The sequence below is a fragment of the Diabrotica undecimpunctata genome, chromosome 9 (genome assembly GCF_040954645.1).
Source record: "Diabrotica undecimpunctata isolate CICGRU chromosome 9, icDiaUnde3, whole genome shotgun sequence".
NCBI lineage: Eukaryota > Metazoa > Arthropoda > Insecta > Coleoptera > Chrysomelidae > Diabrotica > Diabrotica undecimpunctata.
The window spans coordinates 25,268,597-25,288,151 of NC_092811.1; the positions used below are offsets into that span (position 1 = coordinate 25,268,597).

The 19,555-nt window shown below is 35.8% G+C and overlaps 2 protein-coding genes across 6 annotated transcripts in view; both read left to right on the forward strand.

Annotated features, from left to right (window-relative positions):
- LOC140449695 (uncharacterized) overlaps positions 1 to 19,555 on the forward strand; it is a 189,127-nt gene that overhangs the window by 30,362 nt on the left and 139,210 nt on the right. The gene's annotated exons all lie outside the window — the stretch shown is intronic.
- LOC140450472 (cilia- and flagella-associated protein 184-like) lies at positions 1,422 to 19,427 on the forward strand. The gene is made up of 7 exons (XM_072544116.1): positions 1,422 to 1,635; positions 1,819 to 2,085; positions 2,419 to 2,537; positions 9,422 to 9,624; positions 14,986 to 15,256; positions 15,317 to 15,910; positions 19,078 to 19,427. Exons 1-7 carry the CDS (start codon positions 1,527 to 1,529, stop codon positions 19,336 to 19,338), a joined length of 1,824 nt encoding a protein of 607 aa, XP_072400217.1. The 5' UTR covers positions 1,422 to 1,526; the 3' UTR covers positions 19,339 to 19,427.

A 19,555-nucleotide genomic window follows, 5' to 3' on the forward strand; every position in this document is an offset into this window, starting at 1 on the left:
CTTCTTATGAGGGAAAGAGTATTTCCTTCTCCTCTAACCTTTCTCCTTCGTAAGGATTAGTGGCGTAATGTAATTTGTTTGACTATTTCTGTCCAATTATCTCTCTCTTATGCGTGTTGTTTTGTTTGTTTTGTTTCAACCTATCATTCACTCCATGCCTTCTCTTGTTCTAGTTATATGTCCAAAATATCTCAGTATATTTTGGTTGATACAGTTGATAGTTGTGATGAGTTCAGTTTTTATGTTAAGTTCTGTGCGATGGTCGGTCCATGGTATGCGCAACATTCTACGGTAGACCCACATTTCAAATGCCATTATACGCTTTGAATCGGCTTTTTTTATTGTCCAAGTTTCTGAAGCATAGGTGACGATAGGAAATATCAATGCTCGAACAAGGCGTACTTTTGTGTTTTTTGGAATGTCAGTGTTCTTCCAAATTTTTGTGAATTCAACTGTTGCCGATCTGGCCATTGTGATGTGTCGACGGATCTCGTCTTCGCATCCTAAACCGTTAGTAGTAATGGAGCCTTAAGTAATTAAATTGTCTGACCACTTCGTAATCTGCCATGTTTCTTATCTCTGCTTGGTTGTTTCTGATTCTATCGATGATCATCGCTTTGGTTTTCTGCATATTTATTTTCAAACCATATTCCGTACTTGCTGTGCCTAGCCTATTTATAATTTGTTCCAGTTCTTGTGGTGATGACGCCAATATAACAGTCTCATCAGCATAACGTAGGTTTTTGATTTTTCTTTCTCTTATCGTTGCTCCAGCTTGCCATTCCTCAAAAACTTGACGCATAATATGTTCACTATATATTTTGAATAGAATATTATGCATCCTTGTCGAAGTCCAGATTTTAATTTGAAGTTTTTGCTAGCCGGATTGCAGAGCGCAGAATTTTCTTGCTTAGTGGTTATTTCATAACGCTCTCTGGGAAGATAATCAGGTGATTTCCCGTTGCCTGCCTGATCGCAGTCTCACAGCCGGTTGAACTTAGATGTAGTTGTCGCCTGTAAGTAATTTACACTAGGCCTGTATGGATCATACAGCCACAGTGCAATAAAGACATAGCTGCTGCCCTATGTCATGCCCTCAGTTGATCCGCGGGTACTTATTTGGTTGGACCTTATTCGCACCTGTCCTGCATATCTACAGGGGTGTCGGGGTTGAGGACTTCCCCGGCCAGTCCGTCTTTCGTGAAGTACTGAAAAGCCCCTACTCAGTTCAGAGCTCTTCCCCCACGCAAGCTAGAACCAGCACGGAAAAGAGTAAGAGTAGAGTATTTACAAGTTTATTATTCTTCACAGCTTTAAAATATGCTAGAAGAAAGTAGAAATCAGTGGAGTGAAGGCCAGTGAGAAAGTTGGTAAGAGAAGAATTTTGAAATATGAATTGCCATTGTTTATTCTGACATAATTGTCAGTGACATATTATGTTGTCACTATTATGATATTTTATCAAATTCATTAAACTTTTTTTTTTATTTTTTTTTTATATTTTTAATGTTTGTTCTTGAAAAATCATGACCGAAGAATCTCAAAAATTCCATCTGGATGCCCCTGGTACGAAACACACAGTTTTAGATGATGAGAAACTGCAAACAGTAGTAGAGTTAGAAGACCGAATTAAGAGTATGCATATTTCTTTTTTATATTCTTAACACTGGTTAAAACTCAATAAGAGATTCTTATCTTAAAATATGACAGTTTTTTTAGTATATTAAATTCAATGACTTACACCGTACTGCCACCTCACAGTTACCCAAAAGCCTAATTCCATAATATATCACATTTATAATAAAATTTATTCCTTAGACGAAACTTATTTGGATGAAAAATCGTTAGATAGCAAAGAAATAAGTGCAGATGCCAAAACTAGTGACCCTCCGGAAGGATTTGATCCACTCAAATCCATATCTTTTTCGTTTTTGGAAGCTCCTGCTTACGAGTTCCCCAGAAGAGTTTTGCTGTCGGTGGACAGAGATGATGATATTTCTGGATTGTTTGACAATTTAGATGACGATAAAGATGCAGATCAAAGTGCGGAAGAGAGTTTGACTGATGAGGAGTACAAATATGAGGGTAAAAATGTTTGCATTATCATTCCCACAGTATTCGATTTAATTTGTTTTCTTCCTCTTTTTTTTTGTTCGTGAAACTTTTTACATTTTAGTTTTTTATTGTGGGATAGTTTGAACATGCTTTAATTCTGCTGCAGTTACTTATTCGATCATGTTACAGTATTTTATGACATTGAGACTTTTCTCAGTACGAGAGATTACAAAATTTATCTATCAAATAGTTTAGTAGTATCTTCCATTTACAACTTCCCTTCATCTCATGTACATGCTCAACCTGGTTTTTTGATACATTTGTTTTGATTTCGTGAGTCGACTTAAATTTATTTGATTTTAGAACAGAAACGACCTCGTCAATCTATTGTATCTTATACATTAAAATATGATTTTGATAGGAGATATGACGATTCTCTAGATGAGCATAGATTTAAGGAAGCATTAACTTATGAAATGAAGGTAACATTTTTGATAGTTATTTTGGATATTTGGAAACCACAAAAAGCACATATATGTATATATATGTATATATATGTATATATATATATATATATATATATATATTGTTTATATATATATATATATATATATATATATATATATATATATATATATTGTTATGATTGTTTATTTTGACTTTAATCTTTAATCTTAGTTTATTGAGCCATTAAAAAAAATATAACTTATTTGTTATAAAAAGTAAAATAAACTCCTTATATTACCTGTGTTCGATGGATTCAAAGATTTTCTAGTTGTCTTTTATCGGGATAGAGAAGAAAGGATAAGAATAAAAAAATATTATATTACAAAAATTTACGTTTCTTTATTTTATATGAACGAATAAAACAATTATCAAATTCTGTCGTTGTTTTATCAATCAGCATACAAGAAAATAAATCAAATTTTTATAATAATAAGATTTTAAATCTACATACATTTATATTAAGTGAAAACCAATTTTACTTAAATTTTTCTTTACTTGAAACAAGAAACAACAAAACTTTAAAAACTTTTGATTAGCCTAACAAGACCTCAGTTTTTAAATTTGAATGCTAATGACCATGATGTCAAACCGATCCTTCTCAGATATAAAATTCAATTGTACAAAACACTTACAGCTTATTTTCTTATTGAGTTGTATTTTGGAACATACCCAGAAAAATCCAGTCTCCTCAACGATGTGATCTCTCCTTTTTGGCACCTAGGCTCCTTCCTAACGTCTCTGCAAACCTGCTGCACTAACCAAAAACACCTGATGCACTTCTCCAAAAACTCAACTACTTAGTAATGACACAAGGACCTCCTTTTGTCAACTTGATGCCGTAAAACTACTTTCACAAATCTTCACAAAATGCCAACGGTAGATACAAGGACCTCTTTCAATCTACTTGCTATCTCCTTCTGCAAAACTATTCAATTCTTTTCACAATGCCGGTATCCAACTCACGAACCACACCCTATCTTGAGACAAACGACTGTTTCCTTCGATGACCAAATTATAACTGACTTCTCCGGTTCTCATGATCGGCTCACAAATTCCCATTTAAAAACGACCGTCCAATCAAAAGCTCAAATTGTGTTTACCATGATTTTGGAAAAGCCTAATTTCGGTTTCAGAGAAAAACTAAATAGCTTACTTTAAAATTGGTTTTGTCAATACACAATTTATACATATTTCAAAAGATTAGAATATGGTCATTTAATACTCGATTATATAAACAATGAAAAGATTAATTTACAGGTAAAATGTCTTCTAATTCTAAACAAAGGTTTTTTGATAATTTTGTTTGAAACGGAAAAAACAAATTTCTATTCTTATCTACACTAAATCTTATCTTAAATTACTATATACAATTTGTTTATATTGTTATCTTAAAATTTTATTTCGATGGATTTTTTTATTTATTTTTCTTTGGTTGGGAAAGAAGAAACATAACAATATATATATATATATATATATATATATATATATATATATATATATATATATATATATATATACACTCGCGATCATAAAATCCGGGTCATCTTGAAAATTTCAAGCTTCTTCAATATTTTTGCCTCTGGTGCAGTAATAACCTTTTTTTTGGCTAATGTATTTTTTATTTGTCATCAATGTTTGTTTTAAAAGAAAAAAAAAATGGTTTTTTATTGTTTGTATTGAAAAAAACAGAAAACAAATCAAATTGTTGATAAAACAGACATACGAAAAAATATGGAAAATACAGAACGTGGTAAAAAACCAGTGAAATTTCAATGACCAATATCGTGTATTGTCTCCCCTTGTTCTAATAACCTCTTGCAGACGACGGGGCATACTCTCAATTTTTCTCCGGATTACATGTTGTGGTATGTTATTCCACTCACTCACTAACAGATCCTTAAGCTCCTGTGCGTTGTTAGGAGGAGGTGTATGAGTTTGAATACGTTTTTTTAAATTGTCCCAGAGATGTTCGATGGGATTCAGGTCCGGAGACCTAGCTGGCCAGGCTACCCTCGTAATTCCAACTTCGTCCAAGCATTACATACTGATCCTGGCAACGTGCGATCGCACGTTGTCCTGCATAAAAACGGCGTTTTCTCCAAGCCCTGCCATGTTGGGCATAACATGTTCTTCCGGAATCTCCGTAATGTACCTTCGTGCAGTTAGGGACCCATTTTCGATGAAGGGTAATTCTGTGTGGAATGCAAGCTTGTGAAAATCGTTCACCAGTTCTCCTCCAAACTCTTACACGTCCATCGGATCCAGTTAGGCAGAAACGGGATTCATCTGAGAATAACACTTCGCTACAATCGTTAAATCCCCAACGCGCGTATTGTCGAGCAAAAGCTAGTCGTGCAACTCGAGGCACCCGGCGAAGTGGCGGTCGTCTAGCCATTACCCGAGAAGATAGTCAAGAAGAACGAAGTCTTCTTCTGACTGTTGCAACATTAAAATTGCGATTTCGTACTTCGTCTAGACGATTTTGATGCATAACCGCTGTTGAGGTCCGGTTTAGTAAAGACTGAAACACAAGGAAACGGTCATCTAGTGCCGTGGTCGTTGTTCTTTGTCCAGAGCCAGGTCGCCTGGTTAGCAAACTTGCCTCCTGAAAGCGTTGAAGCACTCGTTGAACCGTAGAAAGGCTTACGCCAACAGTTCTTGCGACTTGCCGTTGAGTGTGACCGTCTTCCACAAGTGCAACAATTTGTGCCGTTTCAACAGTCAAAGGCATTTTTGTCAAAAAATAAACACTAATAATGGCACTAATAAACACTAATGGTGGCAACAATAAACGTTTGTCCGTTGCATTTGAACAGAAAGTCGAAGCACAAACGATACATTTAAAACAAGCGGAGTTACAGGTAGCGTTTATTTTGGGAAGTGTGCACTTTACTCCGAAATTGGCACTATTGGAATTCTTTGTTACAAAGGAAACCACAACAATTCTCAGAAACATGCATTAGTTTGTATTTGTGTTATTATTATTTACGATAAAGCTCGTTAAAAATGAAATATCGGTGATTTTCAAGGTGACCCGGATTTTATGATCTCGAGTGTATATATATATATTCTTAAAATTTCCGCAGCAGCTATATGTGCTTTTTGTGGTTTCCGGGTTTGACTCTGCGTTGAATAATTTTGGTTTTAATAAAAACTTATATTTTGATGATGTTTCGGCAAGGTCGCATAATTTCAGTTTTTATCAAAACCAAAATGTAAAAAATTTACAAATTTTAGCAAGACCTTTGTTACGGCTTTGATGAATTCAAGCGCCGAATATATAAAAATAAACGGCGAAAGGAACACAAGTCGTCAAACTTTCCGTTTATGAATTAGTATCAATGGACTGTTATAATGTTATTTATAGTGTATATTTATATTTATAGTGTATACACACTTTAAAGAAAAGATAACACAGAGACGGTAATATAGGCAGGCGTCTTTACTCAAAGATCGCCCTGGCGGAAGTGATGTTCATTTTCTTCCCATTTACCAAGCTTCCCAAAAAGAAAGGTACGATAACCCCCACTTAAAAATGACAGGCCAGCCTGTATGCATTTCTAGGAAAGTAAGTTTCTAACGAACATCGGAAGGTTCGAGGTAATTACGGTACCAGTAATTTGGAACGTGAGGAAAATAAAACTTTCTGAATTACGTTCTGTCAGAAAAATACTATAAAGTGCTTTCGACGATGTTTATCAAATTTATCAAACAGAAACCGCCTGAAACCGGAAAGAATTAACCGAGGATTAACCAACCCGGCGTCTTTAATAAGTCGGACCTTCCGTGTTTTGAGATAGACGGTAGATTCCAATGAAATTTCCTAATAGTAAACATAACCACCCGCGTATATATTATTTGCAAATACGGCCATCGGCGTCTCAGCAACAGGGGTAAAAGGATTAAAAATTAATTAATATTTTAATTATAAAAAAAAATGTTACAGTGTAATGCTGCAAAACTCGTCACCTATTTTGGTAGATTTAAACGAAAACGACTATCGTTTTCTTTTTTTTTGAGCTGTATAAAATGTGTAAAAGATTTCGTATTTCGGCCATACAAACACGCATTTATAAAATAGAGTTTTTCTCTCTCTCTTGTCGTTTCCTCATTGCTGAGGATCGTGATTTCCTACAATGCTCTCTTTTCTCCATCCTCAATTCTCTCCATCTCTTGCGATTTTGGGCTGCTCTCATGGACTCGGAAAACGTCTCTCTAGTGGCTTTCTGTACTTGATCTGACCATCGGATAGGTGAGCGTCCTCTGCCTCTACGTCCTTCTACGTTTCCGCACACAATTAGTCTTTCTAAGTTGTCATTGTGTCTTCTCGCAATGTGGCCAAAAAACTTTAAAACATTTGCAAGACACTGAGAGGAGAGTCTGGTCTGAATGTTTAGCTCTTCGAGAATCGACTGATTGGATCTGTGCTCCGTCCACGAGACGCGTAGCATTCGTCTCCAGCACCACATTTCGAATGCGTCAATCCTTTTCCTATCCTCTGATTTTATTGTCCATGTTTCGGCACCGTAACTGAAGATTGAAAAAATGAGTGTCCGTACCAGTCTCATTTTGAGTTTTTTGGATAAAGAGCGGTCCTTCCATATTTTTGACAGTCGACTCATCGCGTTCTTGGCCATCCCTATTCTTCTGCGAATTTCCATATGGGAGGAGGCTGCATTGCTTAAGGAAGATCCTAGATACGTGAACTCGTCTACTTTCTCGAATTGATTTAGGGCGCCTGTTGTTTGGAGGATATTCGCGTGGTCCACAATCATGATTTTTGTTTTCTGATTATTAATCTTGAGCCCACACTTGTTGCTTTCGGTTTCTACTCTCTTTATCAGTCTCGACATCTCCTCTTCAGATGTTGCTATCAGTGTTGTATCGTCTGCGAATCTTAAGTTTGAGATCTTTTTTCCTGCAATGGAGATGCCGCCTCTCCATCCATCGAGTGCGTTCCTCATTATGTATTCTCCATATAAATTGAACAGGTCTGGAGATAGTATGCACCCTTGTCGTACACCTCTGCTGGTTTTGAAGGTATCAGATTGCTGGTTTTCAATTCTTATTTTAACTGAGTTATCTTCGAGAGTTTTTAAGGATTCGATAAGTCCTTGACCTCTTTTTTTACAATTACAATGCGATCCTCATCCGGTGCCTGGTTATTTTTCATCTCTTTCTGATGATATTTTTTCATAATCTCATCTTTTGCTTTGTCTGGGATATCTTCTGACGTTTGGTAAAGTTTTTTCATGCATAATTTCTGATACTCTCCCATCTAACGAATATAGTTGTTTGTAGAATACCTCAATTTCCTGTAAGATCCTTTTCTGTTTGTGACAATATTTTCTGCTTAAATTTTTTATTTTTTGCACGTATTTCCTCCTTATTTGCGTTTTTCTGTATAGAACCTTTAAACTTTTATTTTCTTCTATTGCATTTTTAATCATAATCGTGTTTTTGTGTTTTACAATCTTCTCATTTTTCTTCCGTATTTATTGCTCTGTATTTCTGTGTGGTTGTGTCTTACAGCTAAAGAGTGCTTATTATTTTCATTCTGATATTCTTTTATATTAATAGAGTTCTCTATTTTACAGATATTTTTTTAAGAATCACAGACGTTTTTAACCTGTGTATTTATTGCAAACTAATTTTTAATAAATCCGTAAAATAGTTTCGAAACACAATTCAGATAACTGCCTTAAAAATGTCTCCTCAACTAAGCAGAAATCGTTAGCGAATTGGTTTCTTGTACTCATACAGAGTAGATCCGAATAAAATGAAAAAGACAGTAAAGATTCCATTTCACGTACAAATCGTCTATGTATCTGTTTATACGTATTTCGCTTTAATAAAGCTCATCAGAACAGTTATTCATAGGCGTTCTCAACGTGAAAAATAGATCTTTCCTGTCTTAAGAAGCAACAATAAAATGGCTTCGAAACGGACGCAATAGCGACATCTGATATTAAATCCGTAAAATAGTTTCGAAACACAATTCAGATAACTGCCTTAATCGATTTCTGCTTAGTTGAGGAGACATGTCGTGGAATGCAAATTTTAGATTCCCTATGTCTCTATTAACATCTTTATCAACGTCTCGCTATGCCTTGCAATTTATAAACCCTATTCATTCTACAAATTCCCAATCGTCAATAGAACCACGTGTAAGCCAAACAGGGTCGTACTGATGTATGTATCATATGATTTTTAAAAATATTTACTTTTGAAACTGTTAGTGTAAGAATTTCTTGAAAATTAATCATTATATCACAATTAAACTAAACTCTAAAAAATAACACGACCAGTAAATAACTTACCAATAACTATAACATAAATATAACACAATATATTAACTTAAAAATCAACACGATACAATCTGAATTTAAAATGATGGCAAGTTGGGATCTGTAACATGAGAATCTGTCTAATAAATTATATTTAATAGCCTCTTGACGAATGAGACGGCGAATATCAACACGTGCTCATGTTTACTGATGGGAATTTGGTAAACGAATAAACTTTAGAAGGCTCAGATTAAGGCAGTTATCTGAATTGTGTTTCGAAACTATTTTACGGATTTAATATCAGATGTCGCTATTGCGTCCGTTTCGAAGCCATTTTATTGTTGCTTCTTAAGACAGGAAAGATCTATTTTTCACGTTGAGAACGCCTATGAATAACTGTTCTGATGAGCTTTATTAAAGCGAAATACGTATAAACAGATACATAGACGATTTGTATGTGAAATGGAATCTTTACTGTCTTTTTCATTTTAATTTTTAATATTTTTTTGCGAGTGGGCTTCGTTTGGTTAATCGTGATTCATCTTGTATAATCACTAAAATCGGTCTAACAGGTACCCTCGCTAGGAATGGAGATGTGGGAGGAGGAAGAAGAAGAAAAAGAAGAACAGGTAGAAGAATCAGTCATTAGCGAAGAATCAGAATCTTCTCTTCCTAGATCAGTCCACGTAGAGCGGTATCATCTTATTGCAAAACAATTGAATCGATCGAAAGTTATTAACTTAGTTTTGGAGAGAAAACTTGCATTATATTTTAGGTATGTGTTCCAACGTACAGATTTTTCAAAGATTTAATATTTTTATATGTACATAATAGAATATTTAACTCTTGTAGTTTTTTCCTGTTCAGCATAATAAAGAGTTGTTAATTTTTTTTTCCATTACCACTCGTGTTGAAATGATTTTCTTAATATATACTTAATAATACTTTTTACAAAATTTGTTGTTTATTAAAAAGTAGTTAAGCACCCGTTTTCGTAATACTTCTCTCCATTTTTATATGTTCTTACTGGAAACGACATCGTTGTCGTCTCTCTCTTCTATCTGTGTCATTTATTTCACATAATTTCTGGTCTCTTCGTTCCTTATTGTGTCTGTCCCTAATAATCTTGCTCGGTGTTATTCTAAAAGTGTTCATTACGGTTTATCTCTCTTGTAATTTCCGCATTACTGAGAATCGTGATTTCCCCTAATACAGACAACTAGATGCTTAAGGGTAGCCGGTAGGTACCCCTCTATGATCCCGATAGAGGGTAGACTTACTTCAGGGAGGTAGCGTCCCTGCCCACGCGAGCTCCTGGTTTTCCTCCATTCCCTACTTAGAGGAAACCAGGTCGAAACCCCAATATTATCCTACCCGAACCCCAAATTCCTTCCCTATATCCCCCCCACCTATTTCACCGAATGATTACCGGTATAAGCAATCCCCCACTTACTGGCCAATGGCTTCGGGCGGATGAGCTGGTAAGTGACAGGGCACTCTTTTGTCCGAGGGTTGGGAAACTGGCCCTAAAGGCGAAGGAACCTCAGTAGAGGTCAACGGCATAAGGATGTAGAAGGCCGAGGACAACCACTACATTAAAGATTCCATTGAATAGTCCTACTATAAAATCATATATGGTAATGCTCACAACCAAATACGATTCCGGAGTAAGTTCCCCAATCGGATCTCCGGGGGGCAGTTCCTATGAAGTGTTCCTATGAGTACCTATGAAAAAGAAAAAGCAGCAAAACCACAATATTTAAAAATTTGCACATGGAATGTGAAAACTATGGCAAGGAGTGGAAAAATAGACAATGCCATTCAGGAAATGGAAAGAATGACCATTGACATAATGGGAATAAGCGAGATGAGATGGCCCGGAACAGGAAGCATTGACAAAAAAGATCACAGAATATTCTACTCAGGGTCACTAGATGGAAAACTAGAGCATGGAGTTTTTGTGATAATAACGAGAAAAATTAGTAGATGTATTTTAAATTTTGTCCCAGTGTCCAACAGAGTAATACTACTGCAAATAAGAGCCAATCCAGTGAATGTAAACATAATACAAATATACGCTCCCACTGCAGATAAAGATGACGAGGAAGTAGAGACTCTCTACCAAAGCATAGAGGATATATTAGAACGAATACCTTAACACGAAGTCAGCATCATAATGGGGGATTTCAATGCAAAACTTGGGGCCGAACGGAAAACGTCTCTAATCGGACCTTTTGGGTTAGGACAAAGAAACGAAAGAGGTGACAGACTAGAAATATTCGCAGAAGATAACAAGCTAGTGGTTCTAAACACATTTTATAAACTACCACCGAGGAGATTGTATACATGGAAGGCACCAGCAGATAAACCCCATAACGTAATTAGAAACCAGATAGATTATATATTGGTAAATAGAAGATTCAGAAACAGTTTTAAATCTGTCAAAACATATCCAGGAGCGGACATTGAATCTGACCACATACCTTTAGTGGGAGTCATGGATGTGAGACTGAAGACAATAAAGAAAAAGTCTAGACCTAACTACGACATGACAGCCCTGCAACATCCGGAAGTTAAAAAGCAAGTGGGGGAATATATTAACAACCAAGTTAAACAACTAAAAGAAGAAAATAACATCCAACGAGAAATCAATCAATTCGAAGAAATAATTAAGAAAACTAAACAAGATCTGCTAAAACCAAACAAAGAAACAAAGAAGAAATCTTGGATGACTCCAGAAATCCTTCACTTAATGGAACGCAGAAGGTTAATTAAAGGAAATAAAGATGAATATAAAAAAAAGCAGGCTTACATCAGAAGAAAAATAAGAGAAGCTAAAGAAAAAGAAGCTGTAGAGAAATGTAAAGAAATAGAAAGACTACAAGCCAAGCATGACAATTTTAATGTACACAAAAAGGTGAAAGAAATAACGGGTACTTTTAAAAAGCGAACACAAATGAAACTCATAGACACCAATGGAAAATTAATCATTGACACCCAAGAGATGAAAGACATTAGGAGAATATATTTGGAGACACTTTTTCAAGATCAAAGAACGGATTATAGGCATCCATTTTCAGAGAGGATGACGGGCCCAGACATACTTAAATCCGAGGTAGAAGAAGCAGGAAAGCTGTAGGGCCTGATAATATCGAAGCTGAATTTTTAAAACTCTTGGAGGAAGAAGGAATAAATTGGATCACGGCTGTCTTCAATAAAATATACAATACAGGAATCATCCCTGATAAATGGCTAGAATCAGAATTCATAGCGATACCTAAAAAACAGGGGGCTAAAAAGTGCGAAGAATATCGAACAATCAGCCTAATGAGCCACATGTTGAAACTGTTTCTTAGAGTCATCCATGGAAGAATTTATAAGAAGTGCGAGGAACAAATATCGGACAGACAGTTCGGCTTCATTAACGCAGTGGGTACCAGAGAGGCACTTTTCGGAGTACAGGTACTGATTCAAAGATGCAGGGAGGTTAACTGCGACGTATACGCGTGCTTGATCGACTATGAAAAGGCATTTGACAGAGTTCAACATCAAAAGATGATAAACATTTTAAAAGAAGCAGACCTGGATGACAAAGACCTCAGAATAATTTCAGAACTCTACTAGAATCAGACCGCATACATGAAAATTAACGGAGAAGAAACATATCACATAAAAATACTACGTGGAGTTAGACAGCGATGTATCCTATCGCCGTTGATATTTAATATGTACTCAGAGAAAATTTTTAACGAAGCTCTTTGCGGAATAGACGAAGGCATCCTTCTAAATGGTGAAAGAGTAAACAATGTTAGATATGCCGACGACACCATGGTGATAGCAGATAGTTTAGAGGGACTTCAGAGGCTAATGGACAGAATAAACGAGTACAGTCAACAGTACGTACTAAACATTAATACCCACAAAACGAAACAAATGATTATCAGCAAGGTGAATATAAATAGGGCTCATCTATACATTAATGGGACGCAGATAGACCGAGTAAAACAGTATTGCTACCTGGGAACTATTATAAACGAACAGTGGAGCAATGTACAGGAAATAAAGTGCCGCATAGGAAAGGCAAGAACGGTCTTTAACAAAATGAGCGCCATCTTCAAAAGTCACAACATATCCCTAGATACAAAAATGAGACATTTGAGATGCTATGTTTTCTCTGTGTTGTTGTACGGGGCGGAGGCATGGACGCTTACAGACACCACTATTAAAAAACTTGAAGCATTTGAGATGTGGCTTTAAAGAAGTATGCTGAGAATATCATGGACAGCAAGGATCACGAACAAGGAAGTTCTAGAAAAAATGAAGAAGGAACCAGAGATTGTGTTTACGATCAAACGCATAAAATTGCAATATCTGGGACACGTTATGAGAAATCAGCACCGTTACTCCCTGCTGCAGTCTATATTGCAAGGTAAAGTCAAAGGTAAGTGAGGACCCGGTAGAAGGAGAATATCATGGCTGCGGAATTTAAGAACATGGTTTAAGAAAACCTCAACGGAGCTGTTTCGAGCCGCAGCGAGCAAGGTCATGATTGCCAATATGATTTCCAACATCCGAAACGGATAGGAACCAGAAGAAGAAGATGCTTCCATTGGTCCAGAATGAACGGCCAGTTTGTAACCTTTGAACTACCCATCAGAATCGTTGGATGCCAATGCCGGATTTCGTCAGTCCACCATGTTGGTGATCGTCCCCTTGTTCTTTTTCCTGGGTTTCTGAAGACAATTAGTCTAAGAGCCAGTTAGGTCACCGTAGCTTTTTCAATTCTGATGGCTCCACCCAAGTTATTTTATATATTTTTGGCTGCTGATTACGAATTTCGGTGGTGGATTTCGATCCGAGTGGTCAAAAAATTTTTATAAACAGTTTAATTGTTTATAAGATTCTAGCTCGTAAACTAAAAGAGCTAGAAATTTTTTTTTTCAATTAAATTTGTTCCATGAAAAAAAAAACAAATAAAATGGCATTTACTAATTTTTTTCCAATAATTAGAATTTCAGATATTATAAAATTAGTGCAATATGGTTGCAAAATAAGTATTTTTCGATCGTAACTCGGCTTCTTCCCATGCAACTGAGCTTTACAAAGTCTCATTTTAAAGCTTAATTTATACAATTTCAGAAAAAAAATTGTTAAATTACTTTATCTTTATTTGATACACACTTGAAGTTAAAATTTTCTTTAAAAAAATGGAAATTAATAATCAGAATTGAAAAGGCCACGGTGGCCTAAATCAGTCCTTCTAAATTTTGATTTCTGCTTTCATCATGCCTAAAGAACTGAAAAATTCTCTGTATACAGATTGGGTTTGATATCAGTATACTTTTGACTCTAGTTCTATGGTCTTTTAGACTCCACTTTGGATTGTATTCATGGGTCTTGGATGCATCCTGAGGATGCATCCATCCCATGCTGAGGATGGATCTTGTTTTACTGGTTCATCTAAAGTTGCGAGCTGGTGGCTGGCAGATAGGAGTGACACCTATGCTAGTAGTAACAAGTTGGACACTGCAAACAAGTTTGAAGAGCAATAAGTAGAAGCAATTTTGGTGATGCAAAAATGAGGGACCGACGGGCATTCGTCTGGTGGACTACACCGATGATCTTGTAGTCGTGGCTGTGGATAAAACAAAAGAAGAATTAAAAGGGACTTGATTGCCCCGCAAAACAAAAGCAGTTTTGTTAATAGTGCGCAAAAACTAAGATGGGAGATGAAATTAGGAGGTTAGTGGGGTGGGAGTACAGTTGTGACGAATGAGATGAGCACTATCTTGGGTTGAATTTACAATGGAACCTCAATTTGACCGCGCACTTTGTATAGTATTTTTCGTATCTCAACAGATGTGCCAAGTATATAACTCGGTTCAGTTTTTTGTCGTTGATAAGAGTATCCCTTTGTTTAATCGTTGTAGAACTTCTTTATTCGACATTCTTGCTATCCAATGCATTTTCAAGATTCATTCTGCAAAAAAGAAGCTCCATGCTTATTTGCCTTTTATCCAATATTAAATTAAATAGAAATATACAGTACTAAAATAGAAATTTACTATTTTATTTAATTAAAATCTTCATTTGATGATCACTAGACATTTAATCATTTATCAATTATAATTTATAGACGAAGAAAGATGCCTTATGTTTTCGTGCCAGAGGACCTTCCAGACTTGGCGATTAAAAGGTACAAGCGTGTTTTAGACAATTTAGATTATGTTTGCACGAATGCTACGAGACAACGAGAAAATATTATTAATGAATTTAGCCGACTTAGACAAACGAAGAAGGAAAAAAGCGCTCATTTGCATAAGATGTTTTCCGATCTTCAGGCACGAGAAAAGGAAATTGGACGTGGTTTGATTAATACGAAAACAGGAAAAGAAATGCCAGATGGGTAGGTTATATTTCCATTTATAGGATCTAGTGTGTTCGCTTTCCTATCTCCAAAAGGCTGATCTTCTTTCTCCATATTATACCCACACCCAAAATCTATTTTTCGTAGGTATGTTGACCACCAGCTCAGTCGCCAAAAGAAAGATATGGAAGAAAAGTACAAATTGGTGGTAAAATGGATTCGTTTAACAAAAATGGTGAATGAAAAAGAAAACGCAATTAAAGCTGTGGACAAAGTAGATGAAGGCCATTACTTACACCACTTTGTAAAACTAAAAGCAGAAAATCGATTGCGAGCGGATAAAATCGAAGAGCAGGAAGTAGAGTTGATGAAATACAGAAAGAAGTCTGAAGAAACCATTCAGATTTTAGCTCATATCCGAGAAAAAATCGGCGCATTTCAATCGGATATTCAAGACGCCATCGAAGAAGATTCCTTCTTGGAAAGAAATAAAGAGGTAATACGGGGTAGCCTCAACGACACAAAACACGAAAGAGACAGATATAGACAGTTAAGAACGAAATTGGAGGAAGAGTCTGGTTTGTTGTCACATCCCCATTTGGTGACAGATATGAAAGAGTCCCAGAAAGAATTCGAGGAGCTGAAGAAGAAATTAAAATATTTGAGGGAAGGATACAGACTGAGCATGAATCAGGTTAAATTTTCTGATACTTTTTTTTAGTTTTATGGGGAAAATAATCTAAGTGGAAAATGTTTTTTAATTCAGATGCTTATTTTGAATCTCATGTTATTTTATATGATATAATCGTTTTCATCGTTCTTGGCGTGTGCGTGTAAAAACACTTGCAATAAGTTGTTTCATCTGTCTTTCCTTGTCTAAGCTCGATTCGTTTACCTCCTCCAGTGGCGGAGCAAAATGTAGCATGTCAAACGAAATAATAGTTATAAAAGAAAATTATAAATTATTTTTCATTAAATTTCTAATAGCGGAATATACGTATAAATTGCGGAGAAGTATTTTTCTAGCTTGCAGTACAATAGGACAGGATATAACGAAAAGTACATTTTAAAAGGATTTTGAAATACAAAGTGTTAATTATTTAACCCACTTTAATTAAAAAATGATACAGATTTTTTAAGTTTTAAGCACTGTAGCGAATTCTGAACTGTTACAACGTACTGACCTTGATTAATTAGCTAATCAGTCAGCGTCTTCACTGGAACTGACTTCATCAGTGGAATCTTCCGCCAAATCGATAATAATCCAACTTTCATTTTCATCATATGTGACCATTTTTGCCCAGTCGTCCTGAATTAATTTTTCAGTATGGTTAACACAACTCGCCCACACTGCAGGTGTTGCCTCAGCTAATGCATCGCCCCAAACTTTTTTCACTGTTTCATCTCCACGTCCATGTTCTCCAATATGACGATCATAGTATTGTTTAGAAATGCCCCAGACCAACTCAATCGGATTATATTGACAGTGATCTGGAGGCAATCTCAAAACCTGATGCCCATGTTCTTAGAGTAGCTCGTTTATAACATACCTGGTATTTTGTGGTTTATTCTGGCGACAAAGACTCAATAGCTCTGTCTTGCCCGAATTGTCGTCAAAAATTATTTTTTTCGCTCGTAACCATTCTTGTAAGTCCGATTTTTTCCAACTGGCATTCGGTAACTTTTCTATTAAAGAGCTATGGTATGAGGCATTATCCATAATAATTAGAGATGGTTCCTCCAACATTGGTATCAGCTTTTCGGAGACCCACTTTTTAAAAGACTCTTTATCCATAGAATCATGATAGTCTGCACTCTTCGATTTCGTAGAAAACAGTAATCCAGCATCTTTAACAAATCTTTGCCTACTTCCGGCATGTAAAACAACAAAGCGTTTACCTGTATTTTCGTGTCCTTTTCTGATGCTTTTCACACAGTCATCTTGACAAGTACGTTTATATGCCCCTTTTAGGAATATCCATGTTTCATCTAAAAAAACGAACTGAAGTGGGCTTGGACTTTTTGGAAAATTTCTCATATAATGCCTCAAAAAATACAGTCGTTTGGAGACAATACATGGTTTCTCACATAGCACTCGTCTACTATTTTCTAGTTTGTATGAAAACCCACAATTTTTCATAAGACGCCACAAACTTGTATCAGAACCGTCATAGAGATGCTTGTTTCTTAATTGTGTATTTAGAACTTTAATTGTAACGTGCTCTCCTTTTGCTTTCATGCCATACAGTACATTTCTAATCTCTCCTTTTATAGTATCGCTGACATCATTAGTCTTTTTTTTGTACATTACGTGACTCTCCTGGTATAGTAAGAGCTGCCCCTGTCTTGTATTCACTCTTTATTCTTGTCACTGTGCGAAGACTGATTTTCAAAGCGTCCGCTACTCGTTAATGTACCGATGATAACGAAAGCAAAGGTCGGTTGTTTTCTTTTTCTTTTTTAAAATACTCCAATAAATGAACTACACATTGTCGCATTTCTCCTGTTATCGTTTTTCCCGGCATTTTTTTTTATTAAATAGAACAATTGGTTATTCACAACAAAAAATAATAAGTAAAACTGTTCGGAACAAATTCCAACAATGACTGACTAAAATCGACTAAAACAACATAAAATATCAATGGTAATTGCTACAATTATAAACCTATTAGCCAGCTCATTCAAGAACAATGCCACCAGTCATTATTGCAATGGGTATCGGAAGAGAGAGAGTTAATTTATAATAAACTGGAATTTTTAAGGTGTCGAGAGTATTATTTTATGTAATGGAATTCCACACAGTAAGAGCTCAAACTTATAATTAATTAAAAACTGTTTACTTATAAAAACTATTTCATCAGCTACTTCAAACCTGCACAGATCAGGGTAACATGTTAAAAAGAACACGTCACTGTCAGCTATCTGTATTCGTAAAGAGGCCGAACCTATCACCGACACCGTATCGGCCAAACGCATCGGTGTTATTGCTACAATACCGGGAGACGTGAGTGGTCTATTCATTCCCTTCTCATTGCACTTTACCATGACGAACGTGACTCGCACAATTGAATTACGCATCTGTGTATCAGAAAGAGACGAATATTAAAAATTCCGTAGTAGCTTATTTCAGGCACACGCCAAGAACGATGAAATCGAGTATATACACCGCGTTGTAGGTCTTACTGGTTAACTTACGTATTTCCTTTTTTTTCTTTTTATTATATGTCTGCTATTAAGTTCTAAGAGTACTTCGGTATTTATAGTCCAATTTGTTGCGCTCAGCAATCTTGAGTACATCACACAGCCTCTCTCCATGGTAACAGTTTCATAGCATTTACAAAACAAACAATACCAGGCTAATTATCTTTGTAGCAATCGAAACTAATTCTTACATTTAAATGGGTAACATTACCCATTAAAATGTTATGTATTGCTCATACTGTAGAATACAGGTGCGAATGTGAGTATATGTCACTTCTTGTATGTAGGCTTTAAAGCCTGTTTCCTCTTCAATATTAGTGTTTAAATTCTTTACGAGCTTTACGAGAACTGTCCATATTAATAACACTAATGTGACCTTGCGTCTAGTAGACTCCGCGACGTAAATATTTCGAAAACGGGACGTTCGAGGTACCTCTCATTAACACGTTCAAATATACTCTAAAAGCTAGGAAGGTACACCGAATTACAGGTTGCTACGTATTTGTGGCGAGAAACGCAGACGCGTTAATAAACGTGTGCGGAGTCTGTGAGACGCATGGTCACTAGTTAAGGGTTAACAAAAATATTAATTTCTGTTAATGTTTTTGAGTGTTTTCGGAGATACCATACACGTTATATAAATTATATGATTTTTTATAGACAAAAAATATTAGAAAAAGGTTAAAGGACCGGGAAGAAATTATAGCAGCAAGGGAATCGAGACTGATGAGTAAGAAAAAGACAAAATTTGCTTTATCTACTTCTTCATTTTATCGGAAACCAGGCACTTTTCAACCTACCCTTCCCCAAAACGCCATGAAGGATGTTTTAACGGATTTTAAAATCAACATTACTAAAATTCAGTACCCAGCAGATTCTTCGGTTAAAGTACTAAAATCCAAGGGGTCAAGGATTAACTGATAAAATTTTGTACAATAAAATTGTATTTTAGTATGAAACTGTATTATAGCTTTTCTAAAATATATCCAGTACTATAATGTGATCTGTTAACTTTTTTACTTATTGCTTGTTGCGAAAAAGCTGACAAAAGTAGATAATAAAAAGCTTCTCGTTCACGAATACTTAACGAAGACCACGTTAAAGCTAAACTGCAAAACAAAATGGGCACCAATGACAT

What these genes read in the sequence shown, in the direction of transcription:
- LOC140450472 (XM_072544116.1), top strand. Translation starts at nt 1,527, where the DNA reads ATGACCGAAGAATCTCAAAAATTCCATCTGGATGCCCCTGGTACGAAA. An exon ending in CATTAACTTATGAAATGAAG is followed by an intron (nt 2,538 to 9,421) that starts GTAACATTTTTG and finishes TCGGTCTAACAG; the next exon opens with GTACCCTCGCTAGGAATGGA. An exon ending in GAAAAGAAATGCCAGATGGG is followed by an intron (nt 15,257 to 15,316) that starts TAGGTTATATTT and finishes CCAAAAGGCTGA; the next exon opens with TCTTCTTTCTCCATATTATA.